Below are 18,336 nucleotides of genomic sequence, written 5' to 3'. Positions count from 1 at the left end.
ATCCACTTTGAATGGAAATTCCAGACAAACCGTTACTAGTCGAACACAGTTCACAACTGTTTATGAAAGAGAAATTTTTTCTCTTTCATTTACTACCAACATCTGTGATTGGCGTGTAACGGGTTGTCCGGAATTTCCATTCAAAGTGGATTTTGACAGTTGGCGTTTAGGCCGTAATCATATGTTTGTCGAGATTTTGAGGTGACGAACTGAATTGGCATATGTGGTCAATTGCTATTGTTATCACGCGCGCACATACCTTCTATGTGTCAACTGTATAAACTATAAACACATAAGTTATATGTGCATATTGTTATAGAATGGGGTTTTATGTGCCTAATAGTTATGAAATGTGAATGTAAGATTAATATATCTTGTAAATACACACATTAGGTTTATGTGCCAGCAAATAGTGTCTATATGCATCCGTTAATTGCAAAAACCTATGTGTAAAATCAATAGGCATAACGTTTGCTTTTTTTTGAGTGTAAGCAACTTGAAATAAAATGTATATCGCAAGTTTAATGTGTGCTAATTGTTTACATTAACTGAATTTCTTTTAGCTTGACTAAAAATTGTGCTTCCATAGTTTGAGGTTTTCGTATTCGCGCTATGAATCTTGCAATTTTCCAAAATAGCAATAATCTCGACAAACATATGATTATGGCGTTGTTGCCGACGCAAAATCACAAACAGCTGCTTGCAGCGAGCAAAAAACCTTTCGGCAGAATAAAAACAAACCGTCGCACATAGAACAGTTCTCGCGTTTTTTTGTAAACGGCCAATAAGCATACTGTCAAATTTCACTTTGAGAGAAAATTCCAGACAAACCGTAACTCGCCAAGAGTGGACGTTGGTACTTTATAAAAGAGAAAAGTTTTCTCTTTCGTTTACTGCTGTCACTAATAATCGGCGATTGGCGGTTTGGCCAGAATTTCCTCTCAACGTGAATTTTGACAGTATTGGCGCTTTTCAAAAAACACGCGTGAGTTCGTTCTGACCTAAAGAGGCAGAAGAAAATCAAATTACAATCGGGCGCACCAAACGATGCGTCAAGTGCACCAGCTTACACCCGGGTCATATATGCTTCGTGATCACAGCACATTCGAGGGCAGTAATTATATCGATATTTGTCTTCGTGCGGTGGCTTGGATAATAAAACATTGATGCAAAGTTGACAATAAGCTTTGTTGCGAACATTCTGTTCCAAAACACCCGCTACGACTGTAACGGCCAATTTCTTCGCTTGGATGTAAACCGGTTTTCGGCTAATTGGTCACCAGCAACCCCAGCGAAAACCGGTTTTCATCTAGTGAAGAAATTGGCCGTAAGCGCAATGGCAATAATCTGATAAAAATCTAGGTTTTCAGTGGTGATCTTACGTGGCTTTTTTGTCGGTTCTCACGGTAAAGAGGGACAAGTCTGTCTTTGCCAGAGGACATGTTGGTGGACTTGAGTGATTCATAGTTATGCTTCCTAAGCCCGACCCATACCAACAGAAGACAAAAGTTTAGCCCGTATGATATTAAGCCTGTTCTAATTACCCTGCCACTTCTAGTTTTCCGAGCTGTATACTTCACATCCTTGGTCTGTACTATGGCTCTAAATTTTCATAACTGTCCCTAGCCAGTAATCTCGTTCAAATGTAAAAATAAAAGAAGAAGATACCTTTCAATGTGTTCAGTCAGCGAAGGAGGAGAATCCTGCTGATTGCTTTTATATTGCTGCAGCTGAAGCAGGATGGTACTGGTTGGTAAATTTCTCATTAAAACGCCAAGCAAACGCGAATTCATATCGTCAGAAGTCTTTGCATAAACTATTAAATCGTTTGTTTTCCTCCATATGTACACATCAACACAAACCAATACCAACGCAACTGGATAAGTTTATATACAATCATATGTTTGCTGTGATGTGCAAAGCATCACGTTTTTCGCTTCCGAATATTTCTTTTGTGACGTTGCTTCATGCGAACATTCCTTTAAAAGTTTCTCTGAGGCAGAAGTTTGCATGTGAACTTAGACGCTGAGAACCTGTGAATATTTGTTTCAAGAATGATACCCTCGGATGCAATATTTGGTTTCACAGATTTTTGTTTAGAAATGTTCAGAGAAAGATTGCTTCGCGAATGAACCATGAGTGAACTTTCATTGAAAATGATTTTCCCAACCCCAGTAAAGCTCAGCCGGAATTGAACTGGAATTCTGGCTGGTTCCAGTTCGTACGCTGGCTCCAGTGACACAACCGATTCTAACTAGAATCGGTTGTGTCACTGGAGCCGGAATACGAACTGGAACCAGCCAGAATTCCGGTTCATTTCCGGCTGAGCTTAACTGGGACACTGGTCAGTGGCAAAGGCCTTAGTATAGAGTTCTATGCAAATGATTTCACTCACACTACTTGGGGTTTGTTTTCCTCCAGCTGTCATATATAAAACTGTCAGCCAATTTAAACATTTGAAATAGATCTCGTAAAGTATTTATAATGGTGTTGAAATGGTCTATGTCGCTGTACAGCTTATTCGTGAGACGTACAATTCCGGTAGGCCATAATCCATCATGAAAATAATCCGACCGAAAAGTTATTTTCGATTTGTTTTCCTCCATCTATGACAGATGGAGGAAAACAAACCGTTGAACACACCAATACAGTTACAGATTGTCAAGAACTCTATAAAGGTACGCAAAGAGTGTGCAGAAAGTGAACCGGAAAAAATCTACCTATCGAGCAAAATTATAATCCAACTTTGCTGCAGAGGTATCAGAGATGGATTCCAATTGTGCTCGATAGGTAGGCTTTTTTTGACTTCACCCTTTGCGCAACTGTTCTCTATAGACTGTGGTCAGTAGTAATACAACGCTAATGGTGCTACCGACAATAGTCACGTGCACCTAATCAATGTATTTAGTTATTGTAACATTTGCATTCTTAAGAGCACTATATAGTTTGTCTTGGTGACTTAATATTCTATTGTAAAAAAGGATAATCAAAAGAAAAGTAGTCATGACATTGATACTGGCTATATCTAGAATGTTCGTATTTTCGTTTCTACACTGATAAAAATGTTAACGTCATGCCTATTGATTTTACACATATTTATATATGTATGATTTTATTTGCTGACTCATAAACCTAATGTGTGTATTTACAAGAAATATTAATCTTACATTCACATTTCATAACTATAAGCCACATAAAACCCGATTCTATGACAATACGCACATATAACTTATGTGTACGCATATATAGTTTATACAGTTGACACATAGAAGGTATGTGTGCGCTGTATAATATTAGCATTTCTTCTTCATATAGATTTTAAGTGGTTTGAAGCAAGCAGTGTTAGTGTACTTTTCCATAGTCAATCTAACAATAATTGACATCTCAAAACTGACAATTGAATAGTCTGAATCACCATATAACGTTTTTCATATTGTGTCATGGTCATTCTTAAAATGGTAATTATTGTTGCAGTGACCATATTCGAAACGTCATGAATACCAAGAGCATTGTTTAGCGTTAGTAATTTTTTCTAGTAGTCACAATTTACTTTGAGGAGAAATCGTTATTAACCAAGTACGGTGCATAGCAGTCGACAGAAAGAGGCCGCCCGAATACAATTTTACAGTAGCATTTACCCTACAAACAATAAACAATAAATATTATAGTTATTACTGTTTTAACCTAGAGGCAGATCACTTGTGAAGCATTTTTTAAAAACCAGCTAAATTAAATGCATTTCTTTCCATAAAGGTATTGCGTTGCGTGCAATGTAATGCGTTACGTGCAATGTATTTTGCGTTGCGTGTAAGACGTCAAAACCCTACAAAAAATTATCCCTACATTCAACAAAACGTCGAACAAAGTGAATCGGCGTAGGAGGTTTGTTAAACAAACTTTTCTGCGAGGGAGTGCAAAGTTGATGCAAAAATGGAAAATAAATGCATTTTTCTAATTTGATGCAAATTTGTTATACATTTCTAGAGTGATCTGCCCCTAGGTTTCAACATTGTTCGAGGCAGAGTTCGTAGTAGATTTACAATAAAATTTTATGGAACAATCAATTTTACTGTTCAGCAAAAAAATGAAACAGTAAATTTTAGTTTTCGAGAAAAAAATGCATGAAAAAAAATTGATTTTTTAAATGTTTAGATTCATAACCACCCCCCTTTTTACTGTAAAAGTCGAATTTACAGTGACATTTACTGTAGAAACGGTAAAGTTGACTGTTTTTGTATTGTAGCATAGCACTAGAATTTACTGTAAATTATTGTAAAAGTACTGTACTGTCACAGTGAAAATCATGGTTTTGTTATTGTACATTTCTATTCTGGTGTGTTGAGCGATTAGCGGTTCATCCGGAATTCTCCGCCGAAGTGAATTTTGACAGTTGGCTTTTAACCCCGATCACCTGTTTGTCGGGACTTCTATTTTGGCGAAAAGTAACCTTGTAAAAGTTTAAACGAAAATGTTCCCGTATGTATTTAATAATTTACAATTACAACCAGAAAAGTCGGGTCGGAGATAATATAATTATTTTCTCAGTGTAAGTATAGATAGATAGACCCTTTTCAAGTGTTTGGCCTGATTTCTCAATACTTAACGTTTATGCGTCACCGGCGGACTATTTATAAACAAACGGCTAAAACGGTCGCCCTGCAGTAGTGGTGTGGTCTGGCAAAATTTCGTTTTTGGTGTGGGTGCTATTTTTTTATTAATGAGAACGGGCTGCATGCACTACAGAAGCAGTTATCCCGAAGCTGTCATATCCGACGCTCATGCACTATACGCGTGACGTTAGCAGTCACTTCTCTATTTAATATTATAAGTTAGTGTTGTATGCACATCTTGAGGATTTTTTCCTTCCTAATAATAGTGCATTAGCCGTCAACGCAAGAAAGCAGGGCGTCAGCAGGGTGGCAGTTGCAAAAGTAGAAACGAAGTGTGTCGGGAGAAATGCGAACGGAATTGATGTAAATTTCTATCGCGCTGGAAAAATGGCAATTCTTTGCGAACGACAAATCGATCTCTGATGCATAGTGCGGCAGTAAAAGGATTGCAGAGTTTTCTGCTACAGCTTCTGACAAAGGAACGAAATAACAGCGTACATAACACAAAAACGAGCAGAAAATAGATGGAAGAGAGCACGTAAGGGTAATCAGTTAATGGTAGAATGATTCTTATGCCATGTATGTTCTTGGTTATTATCAAAACCTGGCTGAAAAACTCCCTCCGTTTGTTTCCATATCTAACCAGCCTACCCATTTCACTTTCCAGTATGCAGCCGAACAGAAGTGTACTTAGCAGAGCGGATCTTTACCCCCGCCCGATGCCGATGGATCCGGAAGTGGTCGATGAGCGCAGTAGTGTCAGCTCGACCAGCAACGAAACCGATGCCGACGAGTACCATTCGCTGATCAATGATGAACCGTGCAAGAAACGGACAGTCAAACGACCCGAACAGAACGGTCTGGGCTGGGGAACTCTGGCCGGTCGAACCGGTCCGAAAGCCGTCGGTGGGAACAATTGCACTCGGAACCGGGTGTTCCTGTTCACGATGGTACTGTTCTGCTGTGCCACGCTACTGCTGATGAAGGTTCCACTGGGGAACGAGAAGGGGCGTGTTGGTGAGTGATTATTTTTGTTGTTGCTTTTTGTTGATAAGCGTTTCAATTCTTATCGGAATGGGGTTGAGTTTCGATCGGGCTTTTTTATCTTTTCAATGCCGCCGTAAGCTGCTAATAATGCTTGAAGTGGTTATGAAGAGACATATTGCGCTTAAATTTGATTGATTGATATGAGCTATTTTTTACGTTAAAGGAAATTGTTTTTTTTTTTTTTTAGTTTTAATGGCATTTGAATGTAAAGCGTTCCACAAGAAAACCATTGGAAACAGACCTAAATAAAATCTCACAAGCAAATTATTCTGATTTATACAGGGACTAGCTTTACAATACTTAGTTTTTTCGGTAAATTTCGACTATGAGAAACCGAGATATGGAAACCACGCTTTTAGAATAAAAAAAAAAGAAAAACATCATCTAGAGCGTGTTAAAACAAGTTTCACTCATAGTGCGATCGTAGTATAGTAGTAAATGCATAGGACTACATATATCGACGTTTTTCTTGTCTTTAAGGCTCAAGTTACTTTTTTAGGGCATGTGTTAGAATTGAACGCTTGGTAGCATGGGTAGGAAAAATTGCGTTCAGTTTTGCCACCGGATTATTCATTTAAACCTTTTCAAAACTCTAAAAGAAGAATATCAGTTGATTTATTAGATCACCACGATTCAAATCATACAAAATAGCTGCTGGAGAAATTATCGGCTGAGCTAAATGGTGCTTCTGAAAAAGTGGCAAAATGCTTTTATACGCTTGTAAACAGTACTCGAAACTGTCATTCAGCCAATTTATAGACAGCTGGTGCTAGCGCGAACGATTAAAAATAATATCGACCAATTTATACACTTCTTAATTTTTACTCGTCAAGTTATGTTTTCTTTTATTACTGTATCTTAACCTTCTGTCACTCGCGCTAGTGCACTGAGTGCACGCCGCTCTGAAAATATTGCAATGTCGTCTTAGGGCACCAGGGTTCAATTAGACTTCATACTAACATTCACTAACTCACTAACACAATTAATTGCAAATGCTCTCATATACACTAACAACCTCTACCATTCCAAACGTACAAACGCTCGTGGTGTTCGCGATAACACAAACTTGGTCACTAACGCTAGCATGCAATTGCAATCAGCCACACATACATACGCCCGCGATCTCGCCTACCTTAAAACACCCAGGTAATTAAGTGAGTGTTTTAGCACATATAAATTTACAAACGCGGTCTCAAGCATTATCCCACCATTCGCACGATCATGAAGCGGTCACATCTGGATACTCTCTATCCTAGCAGCCTAGACTCATGCCTTCCGTTGGACCAATCGAAAAAAGTGACGCTGATATTCACTAGACAACACGACATGACCGGGAACTCTAGTGATATGGGGGAACTCACTCTCTTGTAGCATATGTACCATACATTAAACTTAACCATCAGATTCACGGTTCGTGCGCGATCATTCAAGAATACACGTGAATAGGTGAAGGCCATACGGTTATAAAACTGAACTTATGCACGCGAAGTTACATACACGCTAGCGCAAGCGACAAACACGTTAAGGGGTTACATACCTTTATGTGCGAAAAATTTCAAGAAAGTTTGATTTACGTAAATGCATAAAGCAATTTTTCATTACAGTGCAAATAAGTGAAATAAACAAGCACAAGTTTATAAAAATATATTGATAATTGGCGGAGGTATGGCTTTTCCCCCGAAACCCTTTTTTATTTAAGAGGTTTGCGGTGATCACGATTAAAGACCAATAGATCAACTAAAATCCCAAAACTCAAAAAATTCCATTAGTATATTAGTATTTCTCGTACCTTAACGATTAGTTGAATAAAAAATAATTTTTTCCGGAAACATTTTTCCTAAAAAGCTTTTAAAATTGTATTAAAAAAATCTACAAAACAAAATTTCTGCCCAAAAAGGAATCTTTAAGGTACCCGAAAAATTACGACAATTGAAAAAAATGAAGAAAATCGGTTGAGTGGTTTTTCGGCAATCGTGATCACTGAAAAAATATTTTTGGATGAACCATATTTCGAGATAATCGAATTCAAAATTTCAAGTTACCACTGCTCTTGGAAGACGAAGCGCGCTTAGAAGCACTGTAACTTTCGATCTATTTCTCGGATCTCTATAAAAATCTAGGAGAAAATTATCAAGGAGTTGGAGATAAAGGAGATAAAGCGATTAAAAAATTCCGATATTTTGAAAATTAAAAAGGTATGTAACCCCTTAACATACAAACGTTCGAGCCCTTCGTGATCATTCACGCCCACGATCTTGCAAACATGAAAACACACCAGTAACCAAATGAACGTTGTAGTAGTTATAAATTTACAAACGCGATGCCAAGAATGATCCTACAAACGCCCTTGTTCGCGCGATCATGGATCGGTTATGTCCGGAAGTCCCTGCTCGGGCCTAGGTCCACGCCTTCAGTTGGACCAACAAAAAATAACGCTCATCCACTAGACAACACGGCATGACCGGGAACTCTAGTGATACGAAAGAGCTCATTCTGTACTAGCATATGATCCATACACCGAAATTTATGTATCAGATTCACGGTCCGCGTGGGATCATCCAAGAGCACACGTGAATATGCGAATGGGCACACGATTATAAAACCGAATTTATACGCGCGAAATTATTTGCACGCTAGCACACGCGACACACAAACGCCCACGCTATCGAACACGTTAACGCACAAACGCTCGAGCCCCTCGCGATGATACACGCGATCGTAAAGTCCCTATACTCGCACATATCTGAATCATACAATGGATATCGCATTCACAATCACGGCCTGCTGCAATTGGCCTTAAGCAGTGTTTTAGTGGGTGACATTTCCGTCTCGTCTGCAATTATAGCCAGTGATTCTGACGGGAAGCCTTTACAGCTCCAGTAAGACAACTCTCGAAAAAAAATGCTAAAACTTTTTGATATATGACATCATGCTTAGTAAAGAAATAGCCCTAATATGAACGAAAATACATTTTTAGAGTATGTGTATAATTTATTTTGTCCAGTACTGTATTTTCGAGCCCTAACCCGCAAAGTTGTGCTTCGGTAGGATTGTAGCACTAGCTTTGTAATTGTCCTCTGCACTGGGAATCGGCTGCGAAGTCTGTCGAAATAGAAGGTTTAGTAAATAAATAGTATAATTTAGTACATATTTTGTCTGTTGATAAATATCTAGCATCAACTACAGAATCATTTAACTTTAAATAGTGCTCAATGAATATCAGTTTTATATTGTATTTTCGTCTTTTCCCATCAGATGCTGACTGGCAAAAAAGAAGTGCAAAAAAAAAAAACAAAACACAGAATCGTTCCTCAATCAATTGGATCAATTAACGATGATTGCATGCATCTTGCGAGTTCGCCCGAGGGTCCGATTTCTTATCATTGCTGCCACGACCGACGGCGTCGATTCTAAAGTTATTCGACGGAAGCAAAAACCGTGCGTCGTGCGGTGCCAATAATCGTCCGAAATTGAAATAAATTTGGAAAACTAAGCGTCTAGACAAAACACCCGATCGAAGCGGGAGTTGGCACTGGACAAGGTCAATACCCTGTATGGCGGCACTGTGAGTGGGATGAGTTTATTTTGTGCCGTTGTAGTTAATTGGCCATTGCAGTTCACTTCCAAAATCTGCATCACAGGCACGCGGCAGCTGACCGGGTTGGGGGGTATTGCGCCAATAGGGAGGGGATGTTCGCAGTCAAGAGGTCAATTTTTTTTGGTTCTAGGGAATGTTGTTTTTTATCCCAAACAATCAATTTTGGAGGAATTTTTTTCCCCTTCATAAAAGATTTATTGGGTAGAAAACTTATACCAAGGCTTTTGTAAAAATGTAAACCTGTTCGAGAAATCGTTCCCAAACCTATTTGGGAAGCACAGCTCTAGATTCAATTTTTGCTAAAAATTGGCAACACATTTCGAGATTCAAGTACTTTAATTCAAACCGCAGAGCGGCATTTTGATGAAATTTTTTGCAACCGTTCCAAGCACTGCACCAGCAATCCTAACGGTTCTCCAAAAATTTCAGCGAAATTGATAGGATGCACCTAACGATGACAGTTTGGATGTCTAATAATGTTCTCTTAACATTTCAGATCTATTGGTTGACGGAAAGTGGAAATTCCACAAATGGATATGGAGAAAAAACTCAGGTCAATAGTTTGGCTCTAGGTGATGCTGTAATTGATGAAATCGAGAAAATTAATTCTTTTAAAAGGGGCACAGGTATGAGCTCGGCGGTCAAACTGAACAAGAACATGAGTGCAAACTAAAGCTGAGAAATAATAGGATCAGATTACTACCTATTTGTGCAATGTCATCGACAGCCACTGACTGTGGCTGGATCCTCTGACGTTCGCTTCTTCCCCAGCGCGATAGCTTTTTACGGATAATCCGTGTCGAACACGTGACATATTACTGAAGGCCGTTCGCAAGTTGAATGGATCCAAGAGTGCCGACATTTGTTCGAGTGATTCAAACAACCACACCTGCTAACACGTCACGATCATTGTCTTGAAATAATCGTACCGGTTGATGATTACTTGATTGGACTTCAGCCCGCTATTTCTCTTCGGTTCGCCGATGGTTAAACAAATCAAATGAAAAATAAAATTCTCAGAAAAACTGGGACATTTTGACATAAACCAAATGAACCATCCAATAAAAATCGCTTCGAAACTAGCGAAACTGCCACAATCAACCTCAGACTTCCCCGAATCGAAGTGATATTAACGCAGTGTGGTTCCACTAACCATGGAGCGGAATGATCTACCGCATATCGATAAAAACCGCGTCGAAAAGATTTTCAGCAACCCTCCCAACCTCACCGACAACTCCATTCCCCCCACGTGCCATTTCCAGGCTCGTTACATTGATTTTAATTGGCTGCAATGGAAGCAAGATCACTAGATAGAAAAGAAAAATTCCCGCCCCTGGTACCAGCGTGTTTTCCTTGATTGAATACATTGTGTACAATGTGTAGCCGCAATAGGCGGAGACATCAGCAAATCAATTGATCATCTCCAATAACACCAGCTCCCGCTGGTTGATGCTGTGGGTTGGCTGTATCTATGAATAGCGAGTCAGCGCGGAAAGCCTCCTACTATTTAATTGCTGTTGATTGACAAAATTCGAGATTTTGTGAATGAAACGATCACATTCTCGAAATGCTGAATGGATGCGCTAGTTCGAAAATATGTCTACGCATAAACTTGCTGGTGCCTTGATTGGTGCGTGTCTGTGCGTTGCTTGACGCAAGTGGGCCAAGATCTAGGTCGCGACTGAGCACGTGGTCGCCGAATAGTACTGCGGGTTTCAGCGAAAAGATTCGCTCGTCCCTAGCATAGTGACAGACCGTTTATTGATAGACGATCGCCGCATCGATCGCATCTTTTTCATCGCGAGCGAGAACAGCGAGGGGATTCAGCACGGAGTCAGCGGGCTTCGAGCGTAGTGCTAAAGGTTAATTTTCGCGCTGATTGATATCAATTTAGCAACTTTTTCTTTAATTTTATTGATCGCATTCGCACACTCTGATTTTTGCCATTTGACACCTTTCGTTCCTGTTTGCGTTCATTGCCGTCGTTTGTTGGCGTCGCCTTCGAACGGCTGCGACTTTGTTGCGGTTTGTTGCTCTTGTCGCCCGCGATCGTTACAATGGGACCGAATGGTTGGAATAATTGTGAACTTATTTTGTTCACATTGTACTCAATATGTACTTATTTTGATTGATTGTTTTTGCAGATGGCGATAACAAATAACATCCAGATGGGAGGTGCTCTCCCTGAGATGCGACAGAATAGGGTGAAGGACACGTGTTTGTTCAACATGAAGCGATCGAATAATTGGTTAAACTTAAACTGCACATTAGTGTTTAACAAAGTTCATGCAAGTTCCGTGAACTGTTTACAAACTACAACAGAATTCCTGTCTAATCAAGATTCATAACATCTCCTCGCCTTAGTCACTCTCCATTGAAAATTTATTAACGAGCTGTCCACAAGGTGCTATTTGTGCCTCCTGTCTATTAGATGGGTATCTGGACACTAGGATAGAGTAAACATGTTTACAGCTTCTGGCCCATAAGCATCGTTCTGTCGTTCGCAGTACATATTTCATTTATTGGAAATGAAAAACTTACCAGCGCATTCACCACGCGGGTGGGTGCTGGTTGTGGAGCATCGCTTCAATTAGCAGAACGATTACCACTTGAAAAAATGCGCTGCGGCTGTGATGACACCCGGTGGTACTGCATTTGAAGAACAACGAAAAGGCAAAACAGAGGATTATTTGCAGTCACAGTCTTTGATGGTTCCCCGGTGCGAATTGGGTGACTATTTGCATTCTTTACCGAGAGACAGAGGATGGGATGGGCACGGTACGTTCGGCCCAATTGGCGATCGCGCACTTATTGGTCTTTATTGGTTTGATTTAGTATGAGTTCGGCGGTGGTCGAATTTGGATCATACTCTCTGTGTCGGGAGGGAAAAGCGAGTAGTTTTTTCGGCAAACCAAATGTTTCAGTCGTCATGTACAGAGCTTTTTCTAACAAAAGTCGTGTTTTTATTCGTTCGTTCCAGGGACAATCGTCGGTTGGAGTGCGAACACGTCACGTCAGACGGTGAACTACGTGCTGCCGGCGGAAAATACCACACTCATCGAACCGCTAAACGTTTGCTCGACGGAAGAACGAACCGGTGACGGAAGTGAGAACGATAAAGTGTTTCTGCTGATAGTGGTTTGCTCGTCAGCGGCGAACTTCGAAGCTCGTCAAGCAATCCGCGAAACGTGGGGCAACGTGAGTGAGTTCAACTATGATCAATTCGCGCGGATGCACGCGGCTTTCAAGGGGCAATATCTGGAACCGCGGCCCGTTGGCACGCTAGGGGATTACGTGAAGAAGTTGGTGGTTACCGATAGCTCTGTCGAGGAGGACGAGCAGAATGATGAACATGTAAGTACCGGTTAGGGAAAAAGTTTTGTGTTGCACCTTTTAGTTTGTGTTGATGTTCCCAAGTGCATATAGGCTTAGGCACTTAACGTCGAATTTATTGTGAAAATTTATTCTATTTTGAAACAGCTAGCTTTGAAAAGAGTAGCTTTTCCTCCAATTTAAACCGAAGGTGCTCTACCCTTCCACTTCTTGGTCATAGGAAAATGGCGGAATAGGGAAACTATTTTTTGGGTCATTGAGCTCACAGCAGGCGGAATATTAAGGGTAAAAGAAAGAGTTTCTGTTGGTGTAATACTCATTACTACCGTTTTGGTTTGACAACGTTTGACACCCCAACCGCTGTCTATTCAGACATTTTAACAGCACTTTGGGTTAGAACATGAATCAGTTTCGTCTCAACCAAAACCAAAGTATCCGACTGCCCTTGCTGATGCTATCGCATACTTGGTAACCAGGTGGGGCAGTTCAAAGCACACGCCACTGGTCATATGAGCCGTTCATTGTATGTTCGCGTCCCAATAAATGGCGGATTCCCGAACTAAGTTAACTGTTACACTAACTCATTGCTTTCGTGTGCACTGAGAATCGGTTGCAAAGTCTGTCGAAGTAGAAGTAGTACTATGGCTTGGTTAAGCTAATTATCGGAAAATAGTGTGCCTAGATTCGATTCTTTAATCGATTCCACATACATCCCATAAAGTTTTGGTCAGATGCTAGTTGTCAAGCTCTGCAGTTACACCAGAACAAAAACGATGATATTAGTTATGGATTTTTCGTTTCGACTTCGTCTCATCAGAATTTGACACTAACTTAGTGGCAGGACTAAGCTAGCACCGGATTGACACAAGCTCCATAAAAGCTGATACTAAGTTAGTGTCGGATTCTGATGAGACAAAATCGAAACGCAAAATCCATAACCAATATAGCTATAGATTTTTTGCTCTTCGCGCGCAATGATGATTTTAAACAATTTTCTACTTAATGGAAAAAATACTTTTTACCAAAATTGTTCTCCACTAAGAAGAAATATAGCGTCGAACAACGATGATTTTGTGGCCAACTAAGCTGACCCCATCGTCTGTTCGCAGTCGGATTGTGAAAGTTTTCAACAATTTTCATGCGAAGTTCAAGGTATCGAGGTCGAATTCTTTTTTTTGATGCCGGATGTCTTTAGTGTGCGTCGGGATCCGGCATAATTCCGAAGGGAATATCCTCGACTTTTTGGTGTTTGGACGGCTTTTGGGTCAGAATGGAGGTGCAGCTGTTGATTTTTTTTTGGCTCGACAGGTATGTATTTTTAGTAGTAGTGATACCGAGGAAAGGTTGGAGATGCTTTGGAGCGCTTTTTTTTCGGAAATAGTGTAAGCCAAAAAACAAGATTTTTGTTGGCAACAATAATATATTAATGTCGTTTTCGCTTGAGGCAGAAACTAACTCGGTTTTAAACCTAACTGCTGTTAAACCGTTTGTTTGAAGCCAGTTTCGGACCTAGGTTATGCGCCACTGAACTGAAAACCGAGTTGGGTTCTAACCTGAAATATATTTCGGGTTCGCTCACACCACCGCTGTTTGGCGAGAACCCTACTCAGTTCCATTAAAAATGTTCGTTTGAAGAAACTAACCTGGGTTAGTTTCTAGGTTTTCAATCGAAAACGACATAAGGCAAATGCACACGAAAACCGAGAACCGCAAAATTTTGTGAGATAAAACAGAGCTACATGACAGCCATGAAAATGATATATACTCTTTTCATAATATTACCATAGCTGAGAAACACCCGGGGGTCCGAATTGACCAGCAGTCCGAGTTGGGTCACTTCCCCCTAAACTTGTCGCAAATCAAAACTAATTAGGTTATTATTCTTCAAGAATATGTGGTATTGAGGTAATGGGCTGGTTGAATAGAATTTTTTTAAATATATATTATTCGTTAGAACAGCTCATGATGTAAAGAAGGACAATAAGTATATTATTTAATTTAATTAAACGCCATTTTGAAAAGCGATAACTCGCTAGCAGAAACGTCCGGACGTTTGGAGAAATTTTATAAGGCAAGAGTTTTTGTGATATGAAGAAGTGAGACTTTTATGTATGACGGAAGCGAGCCTTATGAGCATTTCCTGAAAGTACAATCAATTAAGCCAAATGTCCGTTATGCCAAATGACCTTTAGTGTGATCATTTTGCAAAATTATGCCAAATGTCCGTTATACCAAATAACCCGCAGGGGGTGGGCGTAGCGCAGTTGGTAAATCGATTGCTTTGTACGCTGCGCACCTGGGTTCGGGTCCTAACCCCACACATAGGGTTAGAAATTTTTCACAAGAGATTTTTCTAACCCGAACAGGCGAATGACCTTAAGGTTAAAACCTCTATAACCGCAATAAAAAAATAACCCACAGTGCAGTCACATCTCAAAATTATGCCAAATGTCCGTCATGCTAAACGCCCCCTGCGCCAAATTAGCTTATGCCAAATGACTTAATAGCTCGCTCCCTTTGAGTCCATAGTACTAGAGTTGTGCGCCGCGCCGACAATATCAGGTAAAAATAGCAAGCGCGCCGGCGTGACGCCGGTGTTTTACCTCAAATTGGCGGCACGGCGCACACCTCTACATAGTACTAAAAAAGCCATCTCTGTCTCGAACCTATTGTACCAATATACGCCCTCTTTCTATTACCAGACCAAAACCGAAAACAGCAACTCGCAAAGCAACAAATCTAGTCAAACCCCCGCGGGTGGAACGATGCCACCATCTGCCCAGACGAACCCCGAGCACTACCAATTCAACGTGAAGGTCGTCTTCCTGCTGGGCCAGTCGGAATCGGACTATCTGCACCAGAGGCAACGCTATCAAGTTTCGCCGGCGCCGAGTGTCCCGAGTCGTCCCGCGCCGCAGTCGGAAAGTAGTAGTGCTGCTTTGCGATCCCGAATCCCCGGTGGCAGCCTATTTCCGGCTGGAGGAGATGTCGATCCGGCTTTCAATGTGCGCGAGGAAGAACTGGACGAACTGCAGATGCGTATCGTCAACGAAAGCGAGGTGTATGGTGATATAATACAGGAGAGCTTTATCGATAGTTATAACAATTTAACGCTGAAGACGATCATGATGCTGAAGTGGGTCGTCAATAACTGTGACGCGAGAGGTAAGCTTCTGAGTGGCAGGTACTTTTTTATGTGGCGAGGTGGTATTTTTTCAGCTTACAAAGAGGTGGTCGAATTGGTAAAGGTTGGATTCTGCGGCTGTGTTTGATTTAATACTCACTTGGAAACATTTGTCAGAATCGCTTCCCAGGCGCTACCAGAAGGATAAAAAGGAATACCTGCAATTTCGGTTGGATGAACGTGACTACAGCAATGATTTCGCTGCACGAATGCATGTATTCGTTTACGGCGAAGATTGGCTGAGGACCAACTATCCGTATTCACCGGGGAATGTGGTGAACTTTACCATTAGCAAGGCGATCAAGCCCAGTATTACTCCGGTAGTGGGTCGCTTTGTCGGTCCGGTACCGAGTGGTGTTGGACGGTTTGTCGAGTTCAACGTAACCGACATGGTGCTGGAGTGGTTCGAAAACCCTCGCGGTAACAAATATGTGCTAATGGAGACATTTAATGCGTTTTCGGAACGAGTCGTGGCGGATGATCCGAATGGTGGAAAATTTGTGAGATATTTCTTTCTTGTCTCTTTCCAGTGTCGACGGGAGGTTGTGTGCTTCGGGAAGGGTGTTTTCGTTGTATCAATAATACTCATAATTTAGTTTTTTGTTGTTGCTACAATGTCTAGATAAGATCCGATCATTTTGTTTCTTTTAATTGCATCGTTACAGTAAAATACATCATGAAATGTGATGACGATACCTTCGTGAACGTACCGAACTTACTGCAAGTGCTGCTCGGGGGTACCGTTCCATTGTACAAAGCATCGATTCCCTTCTACGACCGGAATACAGTCGCGGTAATGTCGCAGAAAAACCGGATGGTCGAGGTGAAACGGTTGCTGACCGGATTTCTTTTCTGCGAGGTAAAACCGATTGCCGACACCAGCAGTAAGTGGTAAGCGCTAAAAAATCGTTAAAATCAGTAATTGTAGCGTAACTACCTTTCACTCCGCCCTAAGGTACTCACCGAACTACATGTACAACAAGGAGTTCTATCCACACTACCTATCCGGCACGGCATATCTCATGAACCTGAATGCAGCCAAACTCCTGTATCGCACCTCGCTGACGACGCCCATCTTTCATCTCGAGGACGTCTATCTGACGGGAATCGTGGCGGATCGGGTAAATCTGCGCCGCTACCATCATCCACTGTTCTTCTACCTGTACACTAAGGATCGCTGCGCACTACGAGGTATGATCTCACAGCACCAGCTGCAACCCGGTGACATTCGCAGTGCGTACGATTTCATTACCAACGCGACCATTGAGTGCAGTGGACCGGAACGTAACTTCAGCATGGCCAAGATGAAGCTTCAGCAGCGCAAAAAATGCCAATGACATCGGGTGGTCCGCCGTGGCAATAATGGGCCACGGGGATGAATCGGCCGTCACGCGCAGCAAACCGCGTGTTCTCTTCCATTCCATAGTCCGTCTGTTTCAACGAATCCTACAATATTCTCGTTTTTTTGTTTGCTTCACCGCAAGGAAAAACGTTGATGAACTTTTAATGCCACTGCATTTTATTGTTTCTCAGAGACTTTCTCATTTTGAATAGCCTGCGTAAGAGATTGAACAAATTGTGAGTTAGATTGTAAGAATCCACTACGCCTCCAAGCGTGTAGAAGCACTGTTTAGCACAGCGAAGATGGTTCGTCTTGTTGTTCGTAGGGAACCGTTTTAAAATGTTAATACAACCTCTATTTTCACTAGTATTTACTAATTGACGAGATGTGAGGATTGAGCAGAGTGCCCCAGAATAAATTAGAGGGATAAGTCGCGATACTGTCGATAATAAAAAAAAGGTAAAAAGAAGTAAAAGATCATTTGATTCAGCTGTGATTTGAAAATATTTTAGATAGATTTACAAAACGCTAGAATAATTAATAATTACAATTGAAGTCTTATTAGTCAAAACGTAACTAAAACTATAGCAAATCAATTTTACCGATCTTGAGTCAAAACGTAGGAACATATTTACTACTTTACCCGATGAATCCCAACGTTTGCTCTGACTGTCGCAGCGATGACAGAGCATTTACCATACCATGTTAGCAGTTTAGTCACAGAGTCCAGTCACCTTCAGAGAGGCCATGACGGTATAGTTCTCAACTAGCAAACCCAATACCACAAGCAGTATACATATGTAATTGAATCAAGTACAATGCTTAGTTTTTAATTGAAGTTAGTTTGAATGTATAGTCAGTTGGAGTAGTTACGACGAATAGTTGGTTTGAAGTGACCTTTAATTAGTAGGAGGCGATAATCGCGATATCAAAGATTTGTGGTCGCACAAAACAGTCAATCGTTTTATTTTATTGAACTATCATAATTTGTAGAACCTTTGTACACGCCAAACGCTTATGATTAGTGGTAACGTCGAACGTTGTAGAATCCTCTCCCGTACCTCCTCCCGAACCGTGGACTGCACTGAATGTTGGCGTGGGGAGGGGGGTTGGAGCATTAATTTAAATTTGGAGCTAGAAACTCTGGAATGCTGTGAAGTTTAGTTCATATCGCTTTAGGACTTAGTTTACAACCCGTTAAGAATACAGTTGTCAAGCAGGA

At 40.9% G+C, this 18,336-nt stretch overlaps 1 protein-coding gene across 4 annotated transcripts; it reads left to right on the top strand.

Moving 5' to 3' along the window:
* Window positions 1-4,766: 4,766 nt before the first annotated feature.
* LOC131676957 (uncharacterized) lies at window positions 4,767-18,336 on the top strand. Of its 4 annotated transcripts, none has more exons than XM_058956405.1 (6): window positions 4,767-5,148; window positions 5,278-5,627; window positions 12,236-12,609; window positions 15,291-15,753; window positions 16,438-16,663; window positions 16,728-18,336. In XM_058956405.1, the coding sequence occupies exons 1-6, from the start codon at window positions 5,135-5,137 to the stop codon at window positions 17,107-17,109; spliced, it is 1,809 nt and encodes a 602-aa protein (XP_058812388.1). In that variant the 5' UTR covers window positions 4,767-5,134; the 3' UTR covers window positions 17,110-18,336. The 4 variants fall into 4 exon arrangements, with proteins under 4 accessions (XP_058812388.1, XP_058812389.1, XP_058812390.1 ...); XM_058956406.1 differs by having other exon boundaries at window positions 4,767-5,154; XM_058956407.1 differs by having other exon boundaries at window positions 4,767-5,189.

Source organism: Topomyia yanbarensis, chromosome 1 (assembly GCF_030247195.1).
Source record: "Topomyia yanbarensis strain Yona2022 chromosome 1, ASM3024719v1, whole genome shotgun sequence".
Lineage (NCBI taxonomy): Eukaryota > Metazoa > Arthropoda > Insecta > Diptera > Culicidae > Topomyia > Topomyia yanbarensis.
This window is presented reverse-complemented; position numbering and strand designations above follow the sequence as displayed.